This window comes from Lagopus muta, chromosome 10 (genome assembly GCF_023343835.1).
Source record: "Lagopus muta isolate bLagMut1 chromosome 10, bLagMut1 primary, whole genome shotgun sequence".
NCBI classification, from domain to species: domain Eukaryota; kingdom Metazoa; phylum Chordata; class Aves; order Galliformes; family Phasianidae; genus Lagopus; species Lagopus muta.
This window is the reverse complement of record NC_064442.1, coordinates 16,507,633-16,523,771: the sequence shown is the minus strand read 5'-3', so window position 1 is coordinate 16,523,771 and position 16,139 is coordinate 16,507,633. Positions and strand designations below refer to the sequence as shown.

General features: G+C 43.6%; 2 protein-coding genes across 14 annotated transcripts in view; both read left to right on the top strand.

Moving 5' to 3' along the window:
• Positions 1 to 377, top strand: part of TBC1D2B (TBC1 domain family member 2B) — a 34,193-nt gene extending 33,816 nt beyond the window's left edge. For 4 of the 7 annotated variants that reach the window (XM_048956168.1, XM_048956169.1, XM_048956166.1 and 1 more), the window contains one exon: positions 99 to 376. The gene's annotated coding sequence lies outside the window, so the exon portion shown is untranslated. Of the gene's footprint in view, positions 1 to 98 lie in introns of all 7 variants that reach the window. The other 3 variants (XM_048956165.1, XM_048956163.1, XM_048956170.1) reach the window with 2 other exon arrangements.
• A 31-nt stretch (positions 378 to 408) lies between these two features.
• The window catches only part of DAPK2 (death associated protein kinase 2), a 49,290-nt gene continuing 33,559 nt past the window's right edge, over positions 409 to 16,139 (top strand). For 2 of the 7 annotated variants that reach the window (XM_048956171.1, XM_048956172.1), the window contains exons 1-2: positions 3,891 to 4,442; positions 9,225 to 9,320. In XM_048956171.1, the coding sequence (XP_048812128.1) occupies positions 4,354 to 4,442; positions 9,225 to 9,320 (185 nt within the window). In that variant the 5' untranslated portion in view covers positions 3,891 to 4,353. Of the gene's footprint in view, positions 1,207 to 3,536; positions 3,640 to 3,890; positions 4,443 to 7,201; positions 7,379 to 8,943; positions 9,107 to 9,224; positions 9,321 to 16,139 lie in introns of those variants that run through there. The other 5 variants (XM_048956175.1, XM_048956174.1, XM_048956176.1 and 2 more) reach the window with 5 other exon arrangements.

Genomic DNA, 16,139 nt, shown 5'->3' with positions numbered 1-16,139 from the left:
GGGAAATAAGACTTGAGATATTATTTTTAACTGCATGTTGAAAGAGATCTCCCATATTAGAAGTGAATAGTCCATATAGTTCTCTATCTCTTCTACAGGCAAGTTACAAGTAGATACTGGCACAGCTGGAAATCTAAGGATTTCAAAGCAGGATAGAGTGGCAGCTGAGGCAGAACATGACTGGCTTAAGGACCTCTTGTCCTCTGTACTGAAGGTTTGAGTCTGAGGAATAAAGAGAAAATTCTGCGTGGGGAACAAGATCTCACTTGGACACTGAATGCAATCTACTCATGTTAAATATGTTGTACAGGCAGCTGTTAAAGAACAGCTGAGGCTCCTGTTTCCTCCTTGGAGCTGAGTTAACACATTTGTTCTCGACGGAATTGCAACAAAGATGTGAGTCCAGATGATGGATGTAGCTGCTAAATGTTGTTAAATATCTTGTTGCTAACAAATTCATTTAGAAAGGATAAACACAGTTGATCTACTCTGTGAGTCCATATATGCAGAATCTCACCCTCTGTTCTGAGCCCCTCAGAGGTGCAGAGAACATGCTGAAATCTGCTGGTGCTGTATTACAGTCTATCAGGTGTTCACGCTGGGGGAGTTCCAGGAGTGCTAAACATAGCTTCCTTATCTTCAGCTCCTTGACCTCACTGGAAGCAGAATCCAAGTAGCACTGATGCTTGAAGATTTCCCACACATGAAGGCCACGAAATATCTTCATTCAGATAATGAAAAGGAAGGGTGTGCTCTGCCTTGGAAGCTTTCCCCCTGCGAAAGAAGGCAAAAGGTTCAGTCGCAAAGAAGTTAATAGGGTGGTGTTTTCTGTTGTGATATAATGCTGTAGAGGCCATACTCCTTTCCAATTATGAATGTTTAACTGATGGCCAACTCTGCTCTGTCAACATGACTAGTTTTTCAAAGAAAGGATTAGACTAGTGAGCAAAACTCAGCACTAAATGATAACCATGAAAATAATAAAAAAAAAAAAGATAAAAAACAGCAACCACCAGCTATTTAATAAGAAGACTGGCTGTTCTTTACCCTACATGATTCTCGGGTTTTATAGAGAAGTGAATAGGTAATTTAAACGTTCAGTACTACAATACAGATGGGAAAATCCGGGGACTTTGGCCTTAATTCAGATGCCCAGCCTTGAACAACTGCATCCCGCCAGTGTGTTTCAAGCAGGGAGTACTTTATGTAAGTATGAAGCAGTTTCATGTTTTTTCAGTGAGTTGCAACTAAGAATTCCTGTTTGAGCTGATAAACTGACTCAACGATGTCTTCAGGTGCCATGATTTGTGTTTAAATTGTGAAGTAGGCTATTGAGCTGTGTTTATAAATGTAGGTGGTGGTTTTTGGTATTTACATGTGAATATTCCCCTCGGAAACTTAAGGTATGAGCTTCCTTCTCTATCGCTTGTGGAAGAGGACTGGTGAGCAGGCACTGCAGCACTTGTCTGCAGTGTTCAGTGACTTACCGGGTTGCTTGCGTTGCCTGCTTTGAAAGCTACAGCTTTCAATTTTCCTTCTTACTCTTTTGCCTTAATTGCCAGAAACATTGCAAAGAAATCCGAGTTAAAATGTTCTAAAGGTGTCTGAACAACTTCTAAGAGCGGTTTCTTATTTATACAGAACCTGTGTTTTTGGCATGTAAACCCCATGGATGTAGTATTGTGAAGGAGATTCAGTATGCCTTTGTGTTTTTGGAGACTTTGTAGGGCTGATGAGTAGAAACTAAATTGAAATGAGGATTATTCAGGGTGTAGAGACTTGAAAAGTGCCTTTCACTTGCCAGAATGATTTGCGTCCTTTCTTGTGTGCCCCTTTCTCTGAGAATTTTGTAGAAGTATTGATGTAATTTTAATGTAATCATATCACATTGTGGAACTAAAGATGAGGAATTAAGGTTATTCTATTTCTGTTTATGAATTCTACTGGTGGCCTTTGAAACCTCTACCATTTCCTATCCTCCACCCTCTCAGTTATCAGATACAGCCACTAATTTTTTGAGTTGGGAGAGCTGGGTGGAACTGCTGGGCAGGAGCATAGTTGAGTCCGGTTCGCTTCAAGCAGATCTGAAGCTGAGTTTCTTTTTCTCTCTGACGATTAAAAGCATTGCCTTTAGGCTCTTGCCTAGTATAAAATTATTTTGAAATACATTTTAGTAATTTGTTATAATGGAAACAGCCTGCCTGCTTCTGCATAATTTCCTATTGCTTTATTTTATCTTTACTGCATGCAAAATTGAAAGTGAAGGCAGCATAGCATTTATATTCACTTAAGTTGTGAACAATGCCACATCAGTCTTCATTAAGAAATGTTGGATATTAACCTGCCCAAGAGAAACTTAAGGAAACCGTACAGTATTTATCACAGTTACTGCCTGCCACATAGGGGGAAAAATCTAGTTTTACTGGTCTGGGGAATGTCTTTAGGAGTAAACAAATGAAGGATGTAATTCTTGTTAGTCCACATTTGGTCCAGGTCAACTTGGGAAAAGTATGGCACATTTTTTTGCAGTAGTGCTCACTCATCTGTTTTGAGATCCACAGTGAGGACTGAGACCCATGCTGTCCCTTGAAATAACAGGAGATTGCACTGGGCAATGTTGAGTTGCAGGCCACATAGTAAATAATGTAAGCTTCTATGTAGGCTGCTCTGAAAGTAATGCCTTCTTTTTTTTCCATGGAAACTACAACAGATACCATGAGCACAACAGCACTGTTTGCTAGAACTAATTCTCACACAGCGTGGTTTTTCAGCAGCATTGCCGCCCTTAGCTGTGCATTTTTGCCAGCGATGAGCAAGAGCCTGCATGCCATGCTTGTAAAAATAGATAAATGAATGAATTTCATGGTGTGACAGCTGTGTATGGCCTTCCTGAACACGGCTTGTTTGCACATGGCTGCTGCAGTGCACCACCCCCAGCACCCTGTGCACGCATCCACTCTGTGCTCTCCATAAGCAGTCAGGCAGTGGCAGTGAATATCAGTGGTGCCGTTTTTTTTCTGTGAGGAGGAATTCCATGGCACGCCTTTTCTTCAGCCGCACTTCCGCATCGCACGCCTTCTGTCTGCGTGCCCTTCTGCCCCGTCTGCCTCAGGGCAACAGTGCGGGGTGGAATGTTGGTGGGAAGGTGCAGCCTGTACTGCTGTACCGTCAATATTTGCCTCCGTACCAAAACGGGAGGCATTATTTTCAGAGTAGCCCCTGTATTTGGGCTTGCACAGGCTGTAGAACGAAGCTCGTATGTCTGAACTGTGTCTCTAATGGATTCACCACCTCAGCCTTCTTTCCTTCAAATCGGTTTATTTTGCATTGCTTTCTCGTATCCCGAACCTACTAAAGCAGAAGAGCCCAAGCAGTCTGTATAGGATCGAACACGGCAGCCGGCCACCATCAGTTCTTCCCTCTCCTTGTGCCGGTGGAGGTGGGAGCGGCTCTCGCTGCCCACCAGGGGGCGCCACGACACCCGGCGGCAGCGCGCTGCCCGCGCCCCTCCCCTCCCGCCCCGTCCCGCACGCCCAGGGGCGAGGCCCCGCGGCTGCTCCCGGTGAGCGGCGCCGCCCCTCAGCCCCCGCCTCAGCCCCGCGGACCTGCGCGCGCGGCGGCGGCCGAGAATCCCCGGCGGTAAGTGGGCGCTGCGCTCCGGAGCCCCGCGGGTCTCCCCGTCCCTCCCCCTGCGATGTTCCCGCTCTGCTGTTCGGGGTGCCACGCTGGGGAGCTCGGCTTTGACCCTCCCTTAGGGAATGTGGGGTGGATCCGGTAGTTTGCCAACTTTTCTGTGCCCTTCATCTTTGCGTGCAGAAGAACGGCCCGGCCGGACCGCGCTTCGGGGCAGCGACGTAACTCGTGTGAAGCCGTTAATCCCTCGGGCGCCCGAGGGGCGGGCGCGGCGGGCTTCCCCCGTCCGGCAATGGCACCGAGCTCAGCGCTCGGGCACGCGGGGATCGCTTGGACGCGGTGCTGCCCGCGCCTGCAGATCTGACAGGAGAACAACAGGCGCGAGGCAGGGGTTGTTGGATCGAGCGCTGTTCCTTTGCTGCTCTCTGAGTTCTTTCAGCTGAAGGATGAGAAAAATGAAGAAAACTCTGTGGGGATGAGAAGGGTGAAAGAGGAAAAGCCATCAGTGCTGACAAATATCTGCTTAGTTTTAGCATAAAGCACCGCGTCAGTTCATTCTATTAATTCAGTCACTGGTTTGGGCAGTTCTGAAACGCTGCGGTCTCTTCATAGTACTGAGAGTGTAAGGGAAGTTGTCTCGCTGTGCTCAGCTCTGATGCCTGCTTTGGGTTTTGCTTCGCTGTAACTGTTTTGCAGCATAAACTGTGCCTCAGGGGATGCATGGAATCTGGCCAAGGATCTGTGGTTCAACTCTTCCCTCATGGAGAACTGCTCGGCCAGGGGGCTGGAGGAGGCTGCTTAGGAGAAAGGTGCAGAGCTGCTGATGGCCAAGTCCTCTCTTATTCCATGATGGGCGGACGTTTATCACACAGTCACCGTGTACAAACCAGTCATCACTTGTCAAACTGTTGATGGCAGGCTTCATAATTTACCTACAGAAGGAAACCTTTATCCCGCTCCCCTTGAGGTGTATCTGCTGCTTTCTTCATTTCCTTTCCCTGCAGGGAACTGCAGTGGGGCGGGAACACCTACATATGGGACGTGTAGTGGTAGAAGAGAATGTATTTCTATCCGTGCTTTGGTCCTTTGGTAAACCACGATTTCCTGGGGCAAATGAGCTCTGATATTATGGTATGAGGGAACTTAGGAGCATGAAGTGAACTGGCAGTAAATGTTCCTAGTGCAGAAACTGGAACGCTGGGAGCTCTGTGTTCTTTCTGGTTGCACGGCTGTAGGAAATTGTGTGGTATTATTAATACTTTGCCACCTCTTCATGTTTGGGATTTGTAAAAGGTGAAACTGTGCTCCAAAGAATCGTTGTGGAAACGCAGCAAGTAATAGGAATGCCCAGTAGATGCTTTTGTATTGAAGTGCTCAGCACTAGAGCCACAAGAAAGGAGCGTGCCCCAGCATGGGATGGCTGGGGAGACGTGGTGTATTCTGTGAAAGTGCAGACCTGTGCGTACACCCCATGCTCTGGTCACAGGTCAGCCTCCCAAGGAAACCACTGTGTAAGTAAAGAAGTTTGGGCCCTCCTTCCTCCTTTGCTCCATGTTTGCAATGGAGTCCAGCAAAAGCTTTGTAGTTTAAGCCTTGAAATGTGACACTGTCTTGGTTTCCTAAGGTCAGTGTGCAACACCTGGGAAGGATTGTGTTTATGACCGTGTAGGGAATTTTTATTTTGGTTGAAATTTAAGTGCATAAAGGTGATCTTTCATTATCTTACCCTCCTTGTGCAGTGTACAATTGTCTCAGGTCATCTAGCGTACAGTCTATTTTGGATGCCTGCTAACTGCAGCTGCTGGGTGACAGCCAGGGGGAGAAACCCACAGAAGAGAGGAGGGTGGAAGGCAGTAAGTCTGTCTCCTAGGACAATGGCTGTGGTTGGTTTTTAGATTTTTTTTTAATAGGTGTGTTTGAATTAATGTCGTTTAGCCACGTACCTTGAATTCTAATGAAGGGAGTAGGCCATCTGAGTAAATCCCTTTGGGCGAGCCTTAGTACTATCTCTTAATATGTGAGTATTTTCCTCTGCTAGACTTTCTCATGGGTTCAGAACTTGATCTTGCAAATCAGGATGAGTAAAAGGTTTAGGGTTTTTGGCACAGCTTGGCTTTGTCCTTTGTTTGCTTTTTTTGAAGTCTAAATGTTAATTTTGCTCCAACACTTCAAAAAACGCTGCTCTGAACAACTGCAAACAAGATTATATAAACTTCAGATGGAGCCAGTAACTTACAGGTATCCCAGTTATGATAAATGCCACTGTAGCATTGATTTACTGTGGTTTCAAGTCTTAAGCACAACTGGTTTACTTTTTTACACAACGGGCTTACTTTGAAATTATGAAGGATTGTTTCAGAAATACTGCAGTTTTAATTTACAAAGCAGAATTTGAATTATTTATTTAGACTAAGAGGAAAGAGGCTTTGGGAAGAGGAAGGGAAATAATGAGCAAAGCAGCAGCATGTTTTATTTGTTTTCATCTTGCAACACTCTGAAAATAGAGGAAAAGTATGGATTGCCTAAAAGATGTCTCAGAAAATGTGGGGATCGAAAGTGGAAGTGAGAAACACCCCTGAAACGTGACTGGTCCAGGCTCACCAGTGGAAGTGTAGGTTTGCACAGAACTGTGCTGTGGTTATTCTGGCCTTCACTGTCACAGCCTATGCAGTTTCTACCATTTGCCTTAGGTAACTGAATGAGAGAGAGCATAATTAGAGCAAAGTTAAAGGAGGATTTTGAAGCAGTGGTTTGGAGAGATTTGTTAAGGAGAAAGCAATAGGCCTCACGGTCTGCAGCTGAGCCATCACATGTGTGGTGGAGACTTCCAGCAAGGCTGCTGCTCAGGGCATGGAAGGTATTGCTAGGAGCACTCTGTGCCTCCCCTTTATGGGGTTACTGCGTGTGTCCTTCATGCAGTGAAAATGGTAACTTCTTCCAAAGCATGGCCAAAGTGGATGTGTGCTGGTCCAGTGTCAGATGAATGTCAGCCATGTCACATCACGTGCACTATCCCACGATGTGTGCAGACATGCACCCTTCACAAGGAGAGCTGAAGTACTTGCCGTTGTCTGATAAGAGTGATGCTGTGGTCCCTTTGGGGAAAGGAGTGGCTCTCGCTGGAATACTGCACGTGCCCTGGGTCTTCCTCCCTGCTGTGGGGAAAAAGCATTGATAAGGGCAGGCTACAGGCTGGGTCTGGGCTGTCAGGAGCTCCCCATGAATATGGGGATGAATGGGTTGTGTACTAGAAAGGGGTGAATAGAAATGAATGCTCACCGAGCTCCCCCTGTGGAAATGTCAATCCAGAAGGACACACGGACATGCCCAGCGTATGGGAGCCAATAAGAAGCTGCACAAAATGGTGCTGGAGGATGGAGGCAGGTAACTGCTTCTTGGCTTGTGTGCTGTGATGGTGCTGTATGCTGACAGAGGGAGTGTCGTTCTTCTTGGTACTCCTTATTGATTTGTAAAAGCTTGAGTGTTGCTCCCAACATAGATAATGGTTGATGCAGTTGCCTTTTCAGTTGAGTTGAAGAAATCAAAACATTTTTGTCCTACTGTGTAGGTTTTGCCAACACCAGCCAAAAAAAGTACGTGGAAGAGCAAGGAGAGACTATCTCTCTCTTTGAAGGAATGCTTTTGGAAATGAATTTGATTGATGCTCTACCACCCTCCTGTTTCTTAGAAGCCAACAGCTTAAAAGGGAGAGAGAGAAAAAAAAGTAGCAGATCTGTTTAGGGAGGTGAGTGCATGACAAAAGCTGGGTTTGTTTTGACAAGTCTGTTTGATTTTTACAACACATTTGCTGCTTGTAATGTACACTTACAGAGATGGGGAAAAAATCTTTTCTTAAAAAAGTGAATATGGCAGAAGCCCTGCAATTGCTGTTTGATACTTTGTCCTGTTTTATAGGAAGACCGTTGGTCTGTCCAAATTGCTGGAGCTTCTTGCAACGTTGGATTATGTCTGTTTCTAGATCAAAATAGAGTTCTGGAACCTGGAAGTCCCTGATGCGTCTGCAGTGAGCAGCATCTGGGGTTCATAGGGAAATAAGCATCAACTGAGGGATGTGAGTGTGGTGCTGAAGTCCAGAGTTACAACAGCTCTATTGCTAAGTGCAGTTGGATTTGTTATGATTTCAGAGGTCTGACCACTACCTTGCACATTCTGATTGAAATAGTGCTGTTTATAACATCAGGGGTAATATGAGTATTTAACTACACAGGACACATCAACATGTTGTGAAGTGTTTGCTTGGTTACTGTGTTACAAAGTCATGTGAACCTGTATGGCTGCATGTGTATATGTGATGAGTAATGTCTCTGATCTCCTTTTCCAAAAGCAGCAGTTGTGGACCACCCAGAAAGGTGAGGGCACAAACAAGGTTAAAGCAAAGAAATGACAAAAGGAGCACACATGGGAACAGGTGGAAAACTGAGCTGATCAGCATTGCTATGGATTGGGGCACACCTAGGCAGCACTTCAGAAACCCACTGCTTTTTCTGTGATCCATTCTTATGTGTCAGGCCTGATGATTTTTTTCTGCCATCATGGCAGTTTGTGAATATCATTTGCTGGACTTTGCTCTGTGATCTTCATTGAATGCCTCTTCATTTCTGTTTAGTCTTCTATCATCAGTCTAAACTTGGGGCAGACTTTGGTTAATCCTTAGAGTTCCTGGTATCATTAGCATAGTGGTATACAAGTATCTGAGTAGCATAGTAAAGTGAGGTTAAACATGTCACAGTGAATTCTTTCTCAGTCTTACTCTGTCCCCATAACTTTAGAGCATCATTTTGGGAGCCAGAACTGATCCTTGCTGTCAGAACACCTCCAGGATTTCAGTCCAGTGACTCTGGTAGAAGCAGCAAGTCTTTCCCCCTTTTCCCAGCAGCCTCATTCTCTGGTTAGCAAATTTTGTGTCATGTATTCCCAACAGAGGTCCTCAACTGCACCAGTGAGGCTTGGTCACAGAGAACAATTATGTTCAGGAAACTGAACATAAACTTGCACTGTTACACAGAGAAACACATGCAATAAATGGTGCTGCTCTTTTTCTTACTCAAAACATCTGGTGTGCGGTGAGAGACACTGCACTGAGCATTCTGTAGGCAGAACCATAGTGCCTTTTTGTAGCAGTTGTTCAGACTTCTGTTCGCTGCCCTGCCGGTGTGCTCTAGCACCACAGCCTCAGGTGAGAAGAAGGAAGTGCTGTTATGTGGTCATCTTGGTTTGTGGTCCGCCTGCTGACGCTTGCAATGAAGAAGCCTGCAATGCTGATATTCACACTAGCTCTCTCTTGCATAGTGTGAAGATGCACGATGCTCACAAGTTTGACTGTTGGTTGGATGCGTCTGTGCTCGGTTATTTCAGCGAGGGGCGCTTCGCTTAGTGCTGCTCACCAGCTGATACAATTGGGCCTTCATTGTTCAGCTGAGACTAATAAATAAAATCCTTCAACCTGTCCATGGTGAGTCCAGCCATGATAAGTTGCAGTGGGTCCCAAGTGTCTGTATCAGAAATGTGTTTTATCTGTTCTTTGCTTGTTGAAAGGTCATGACGAATGTGATACTTTCTTAACATTCTAGTTGCATCATCTCTGCATCAATGAAGAGTCCAAGTATGGCTTTGTTCAAGCAACAGAGGGTGGAGGACGTTTACGAGATTGGGGAAGAACTAGGAAGGTAAGTCTGTGCAGACATGGTTGTAAAAGCTGACACACAGGGATATTGGCAGCATTTTAAAATAGTGACTCGATCAATGCACTGCATGATAGTTTATATCAATTTACAACAGGAACACATTCCTCTGGAGGAATTTCACTTGGGCATTTATTGTTTTGTTTTGTTAAATGTGCTAACTTGCTAACTATTTTTCCTGTTTCCTTCCTTGCAACTAGGACAACAGAAGGTATGTTTGCATTTGTCTTTTGTGCATAGGTGTCATCTGTGTGTGTGCTTTAAACTGGGTTACCTGTCTGCTCTGTGAACGAGCCAGGAAACAGGAAGCCACACCACCATAGTCACAGATGCAGCTCTTTAGTTAGAGTTAGTCAGAGCACTGGCAGGTTGTCCTGCAGAACACTGTGTATTCCTGAAAAGATTCACCAATGAACATCTCAGCAGGACTGGGTTAAGGCCTTTATACAGCTTTTAATCTATAAAGTGTTATCTACTCAACTCTTAGATATTTAGATAATTAATATCTAGATAATTAATATCTAGAGATATTAATTATAGGTGCAGTTAATAGGCTGTTGCCATGCTTAACCATGATCACCTGCTTAAACACAGTAGTGGGTTTGTGGGCTGGATGACTTGGGGCTTCACAGTCGCTTACAAGAACACAGGGCTCTGAGTGGCTCCCATTCAGTGTTGAACCCTCCAGTGATTTTAATATGCAAATTGCTAAATGAGGGCTCTGTTTGTTGGCTTCTTTCCCAACATCTGGCAGTTGGATTTGATAAATGACTGTATGTGCAACTACTCCTTTTCAAGGGCCGATGATTTGGTTACATTAAAACACTTCAGTTCAGGTTATTTCCCCACCAAATCTTTTTGTGGGGGATGTTTATTTTTTTCCTTTCTATTCCATCCCAGGAGGACCTCAGCCTTTACATTTTCCATAGCTGCTTACTTTCATGTACTGACTAATTCTGAGAATATCAGCCTGAAAGTGAAAATTTGGCAGAAGTGAGCAATCACAAAATGCAGTTCATATATGCAGTGTGTATAGGGTGTGCTTTTTTAATCTAGGAGGTACTATTATGTGCTGTAACAACCAAGTCAGTGAAGATAGAAAGTGGAAGCTAAGTAGTGTATTTTTACTTTGGTTTCTGAATTGGCTTTGGAAATCCAGTGCCTTTTGAGATGAGCCTTGCTCCCCTCTTTGAGGTGATGACTGTAATGCTTCTTGTAGATGAGAAATCCAAGTTGACTTGTTACTGAAGTTGGAAGGAAAAAAACATTCCCTAAAGGAAAAGGACAAACTGTGACACCTCTCCTTGTTATATAATGTCATGTAGGCTCTGCTGGCTTTATTTTCACTTTCAGATTTTGTGAACAGCTCTACAGACCTCTTGTTTCAACTGTGTTACATGTGTAGTGTTACCAGGTTGTGGCCTGTCTCTGAGCTCTAACTACTGATTAGGGCCAATGACAAGTGATACCTTGTTTCATTGGAAGTGAAATAATAGACTAGACAAGTTGTGATGGCTGTTCCACATGAGCTTTTTCCAGTGATGACTGATGCCCTTGGAGCCTGTAGGTGCCTCTTTTTATTACTCCAGTACAATCGCAACAAGCTGTTGGTGCTGACAGGTGCGGGAGTGTAAAAGGATTTGGTTTTTGTGATTCTGGCTAAAAAAGTCACTTGCAAAGCAAAGGATTTTAAACCAAGTCTGTGAAATGTCTGTCCTTTCGTGTCTTCCTAACTTAGTTTCTGATTTCCTGAGCAAAGAACTTGTCATTAATACGGATTCCGGGTTGGGTTCAATCAGAAAACCAGCACCTTACCAGCAGTGCCAGACACTGTACTGAAAGCCTTTGCACAGCAGTTAGGAAAGGGGGCTCCCGCTATGTAGTGTAAATGCTCTTTTGCAAGACTCAAGTATGCTTGGTCTAGAGATGTAGTTGGACCTTTTCTGGCATGGTGTAGTATTCAAGGTAGCTGCAGCAAAGGCTGTTTGGTTCCAGCTGTGCAGCACCCTGCAAACAGCGCATTTGCAGAGTCTTCAACCAGGACATTTTCAGGATCGTGCTGAGCTAGAGACAGTTCAAAGGATGCTGAAAATGTTGTTTGTTGCGCCAGGGCACAGTGTGAGGGAAAAGTCAGCAGAAGCAGAGAGCAGGCTTTCCATAGCTGCAGCTGTGTGCTGTAACCAGCTGCCTAACTCCAGTGCTTTCGCAGTCTTTCAAATATTGATTTTAGGCTTATGGTTCTGTTGCCTAATTTCTCTGAAGTGAGGTACACAGGGAACCAGGAATCAGGCATGTGGCATTAGACAAAAGAAGTTGCTAATGGGCTTTTGTAGCTCTAGCAGTGACGCTTGGGAAGTTTAGTGTGGCTTATACTGAAGGAGGACAATACCTTATTGTCATATAATAGTACATCAGAGGAGTGCTTAAAAAGTCCTCGGTTAGACCAGCTGGTCTGGAAGCTTAGAAGAGTTAGAATGCAGTGGGGTATAAAGCTGTCAGATTCTCCTCTTTTTTCTTTCTTCCAAAGGCAGCAGGCTTTGCAGTTTGGGGGTACATTATACAGAACTCTCAGGCATTTAATGCTGTCGCTCTTTGAAAGCATTAAACCATGATTTCTGGCAAATTCAGTTTCTTTCTGTGTCTGAGTTGATAAAAAATGGATATGTTGAAAATTATTTTGCACAGAATGTTCTCAAAATTCATCCCTCCCCAGATGTGATTCTGTGTTGCTAAATGTCCCTTTTATTCAAGTAACGGGAAACGATGCCTTTCACCATTCATTTTAATAAACTTCTCTGTCAGAAACCTATTAATGCTGTTATGAATGTTGTGATGGGATCCTGGCATAAGCTGTTTGCAGGACTGTTGGTAACAGATGACTCTAACTGCATATCTAAATGATGGAAATGTTTCTTGAAAAATGTGCAAAAGTGAAGGTGAGCTTAACTTCCTTGGTAGCATGCAGCAAGCCAAGTGACTCTTGGCTCTTCAGGCAAGGAAACAGGCAGGGAAAGGAGATCAAGAGTGGAAATTCTTCAATGGAAGCCAAAGTGGGTCAAGAGGAAGGAAGAACTGGGCTGCCCATCTCATAGTCTGTTTCCCAGGGGAGTGGCAGCAGCAGAGCTCAGCAGCAGGCCTTCTAACACAAAGTGTCTTAGCACCTGTTGTGATTTGGATAGGTTGCTCTGTCTAGCTGTGCAGCGTAATTCATAAAAGGCTGTACCATAGAGTCATCAATCTCAATGTGTCATCAGCTAGCCTGCAGAGGACTGCTGACATTTGTGCCTTGTGGGCAGCGTCACTGCTACACGTCTGGGCTGAAGTGTGATGGGGGTGTGCAGTGCCTTTCATGGCAGTGCCACTGGGAATTGTGTTCCTGCAGGGCTGGCACTGCTGTGCCCTGAGAGCGTCCTGCTCACCACAGCTCAGCTCTCTGTAGCCTACAAGGATTAGATCACCTTTAACAGAGAAACTCAGCTGATCACAGGGTGAGGAAATCTCCTTTTCTTTATTATTGGCCTTTGGGTGTAGGGAAGGGACTCTGCTTGTTTCTTGCTTGTCTCCGTCACTGGGAGCTACATTCACCTGTTCTCTCTCCTCTCCTCAGCTTTTGTTTGGCTTTGCCATGTTTTATGTACAGATGGGAGACCTATGGATGGAAGATGTGTGGTCTGATGTGCCAATCTTTACAGCAAGTCAAAACTGAGTCTTTGGATAAGCATGAGAAAGGGGAAATGCATGTTGTTCACTTGGCAGTTTGGAATCCTCTCTGCTGGCAAATATACTTGGTTTGCTACAATTGTAGTATGCTGGCCTAACAAAGAAGGTGGCTGAGCATCTCTTCAAGATTGTAAGAGGTTTTCTTCTGACAAGAGGAAGAAGCAGGGCTCTCTGGAGTCGTGGAAGCTGAAATGCTAGGGTGGCAGTTTTTTGTGAAGCTCTCTGCATGAAAAGGCTGTAGACTACCAAGTTAATGCCTGGTTGGTGCCAGAAATGAGCTAACTAGGAGTGGATCTAGGCTTTACCTGTGGGAAATGATTTTACAGCAAATCAGTGATGTTCTTCTGCACATTGGGGTGATTTGCATTTCACCTTGAGGAGTTTCCTGCTGTAGATTTTTAAATATCAATTCCTACTTGTTTCTTTTTTGTTTGCTTAAATCGTAAAAATCCTTCCTCATATTTCTGATTAGATATGTTACTGCAAACATAGTATTATTCCTTCTGTGTATCTCTAACTAATAAAGATTTTCTGTTCACTGAGATGAGTGAAAAAGCACATCTTGTCATTTGGAGAAAATGGCACACTTGTTTTTGGAGAGTGATGAATGGCAAATCAAAGAAGTGTAGGCAGAAGAGTACCTTTCAGTGTTGGCAGTACTTTGTTGATAACTTGAACTGTTTTTGTCCTGTCTCCTATTCTCTCAAATTCAATTGCTAACGGAACTTCATTGTCTGGTAGCTCTGTTTCAAAATTATAGGTAAGCTGAATATATATTGTTTGATCTTCTGCATTTTATTCCCTGCAGAAGTGTTGAAGTAAAACTGCTTAGTGTCCATCTCTCCTATTGCTTTTTGTGCTGGATCTAAGCTCTCAGGGACATGGGTTGTCTCTGAATATGTGTCTTTTTAGCACTGTGGTTCCTGGGTCATTGGAATCAGAGGTTACTATAAGAAAAGCTATTCATAATACAGAAGAAAGCCCACATTTCTGTGGCTATTTCTGTGGTGTTGCTTGAATTTATAAGAGTCTGGTGAGCAGTAGGAAGGAAGCAATTGCATTTCCAATCACGGATGTGTTAAACGAAGGAGAAATCTGGGGAGCTAGTAGTTACTCCACTCAATTTTCCCTCCTCCCCTTGAGTGATCCAGTTTGGTTTTACAGCCGCTTTGGATTTAGGGAGCAATAAGTCTTCATTGTAAGGGTTTGGCAGGGCCACAGGGTTGGAATTCGTGGATCAACTGTAGAAATAGATTTTTGTCACATGGATCAGTTTATCAATTTTAATGTGTCATTTAATTCACAATTAGTAATTGATATAATAATGTATTATATATAGTTGGATGCTTCAGTATTTCATGATAACATTCTTTCTGGCCACTTCTGAACAAATACATTTTTTTTCTGCTTCAACATGCCATAGCCCAATGTTTTTTGGGGCATTTAAGTATATGAAACTTTGATTCACTCAGGATTTCAAAGGGTTTGCTGGATGTTCTTTCCTTCTTGAATAGAGTACTTCATTTCTTCATGTAACCACAATTTCAGTGATGAAAGTCATCTTGTACATAGCTACTCTGCTAGAGAACAACAGAACAGGAGCATGCATCAGGACAGACTTCAGCTGAAGTCGTTTCTTTGTACATTTTAAGCAGGCTTGGAAGAAATCCCAGGTGATTTAATCTCTACTTTCATGCAAAAGGTATGATTTCTGTTGATTATTGTAGGCATAAGCCAGCTCCCAGTTTCTCAGCCTCTGCTGACCTGGGGTGTGCTTAAGCCAAGCCAAATCTTTAATCCGTGCACTGTCATCTCTTGTGGTCCTCCATCTTCAGCCACAAGTTCACCCCCTGCACCCACGTTCCTTGTGTGTGGAGGATCCTTGCAGCTTCCCTGAGGCAGGTGTAAACATTTTTTCTTTTAAGAGGGCAACAGATGTAACCTTCAACCTGCGTTAATAGAGCCTGGCACATAATCACTGTTCCAACAGCGTAACTAACAAATATTTACTTAGCAAATGAAAACAAAAAGCAGAGATAACTCAGGTATTCTTTGTAGGGGAGGAACTTGGAAATCTGTGATTAAAAGCCATGTCATCCAGTTAGATGGACTCTCCCTGGCAAACAGCAGGGTGTAATTACAGGTAGGAAATTCACCCTTCACACACATCACACAGTGTCTTCGTACCAGGAATTTTCTTTCCTGGCTATAGACATTATGCAGTATTGGGCTTTCTCACACATAAGATTTAACTCTTCTTGGAGTACTTTGAATGAGTTCTCTAATTTTTTAAAAATAAATTTGGATTCTTATTTTTCCTACAGTAAATGCAGAGCAAGAATTCACTTTCAATGCAAAAGTAACTTTAATTATTGAGCATTAACCAGCAGCTATTAATATTTCTTTGTCATCTGCTTGTTTCAACAGAAGAATCAATATATGTTTTAGTATCTGATACTGAGGACTGTAACTATCATCAGCCATCCCATAGTTAGTATTTTTAAATTCTTTATTCTATCCAACAGAATGATCTTAGGTTTTTTTTCCTTTTTTAGCAGATTTCATTGCTAGTTTTCAGTGCTCTTTCAACCATTTCCAGAATCTTTTATTTCTTACAAAGCGCAGAGAGAAATTGCTTTGTTTTGTAATTAGAATAATAACTCTCAGTCTCTGAGTTTGGTGGGTACACAATCCTCACACAGAAAGAATTTCCACTGGTATATCTGTTTCCTACATAGGGAGTGCTGACATATTAAATTACATAGCTTTTGTGCTGTCCTGCTGCTGGAGGAGGTTCTGTCTATTTCATGCAGTTGAGACTAAAACAGATGAGGAATGATTTCCATCCCTTACATACACAGGGAAGGGATAAAATTTCTTAACCATTAAGTCAAAATATTGATCCCCTCTGACAATTTGTTATTCCCAGGTATTTTATGTCCAGACCACATTTAGCTAGATGTGGACCTTTAAGTGCTGAAAGTACAATGTGCTAACCTTCTGCATGCCTGTTATGTATGCACTGGTGTTGCTCCACATAGCAGAAGGAACAGCTTATCAAATCTGCTATTCCTGCTGAGCATG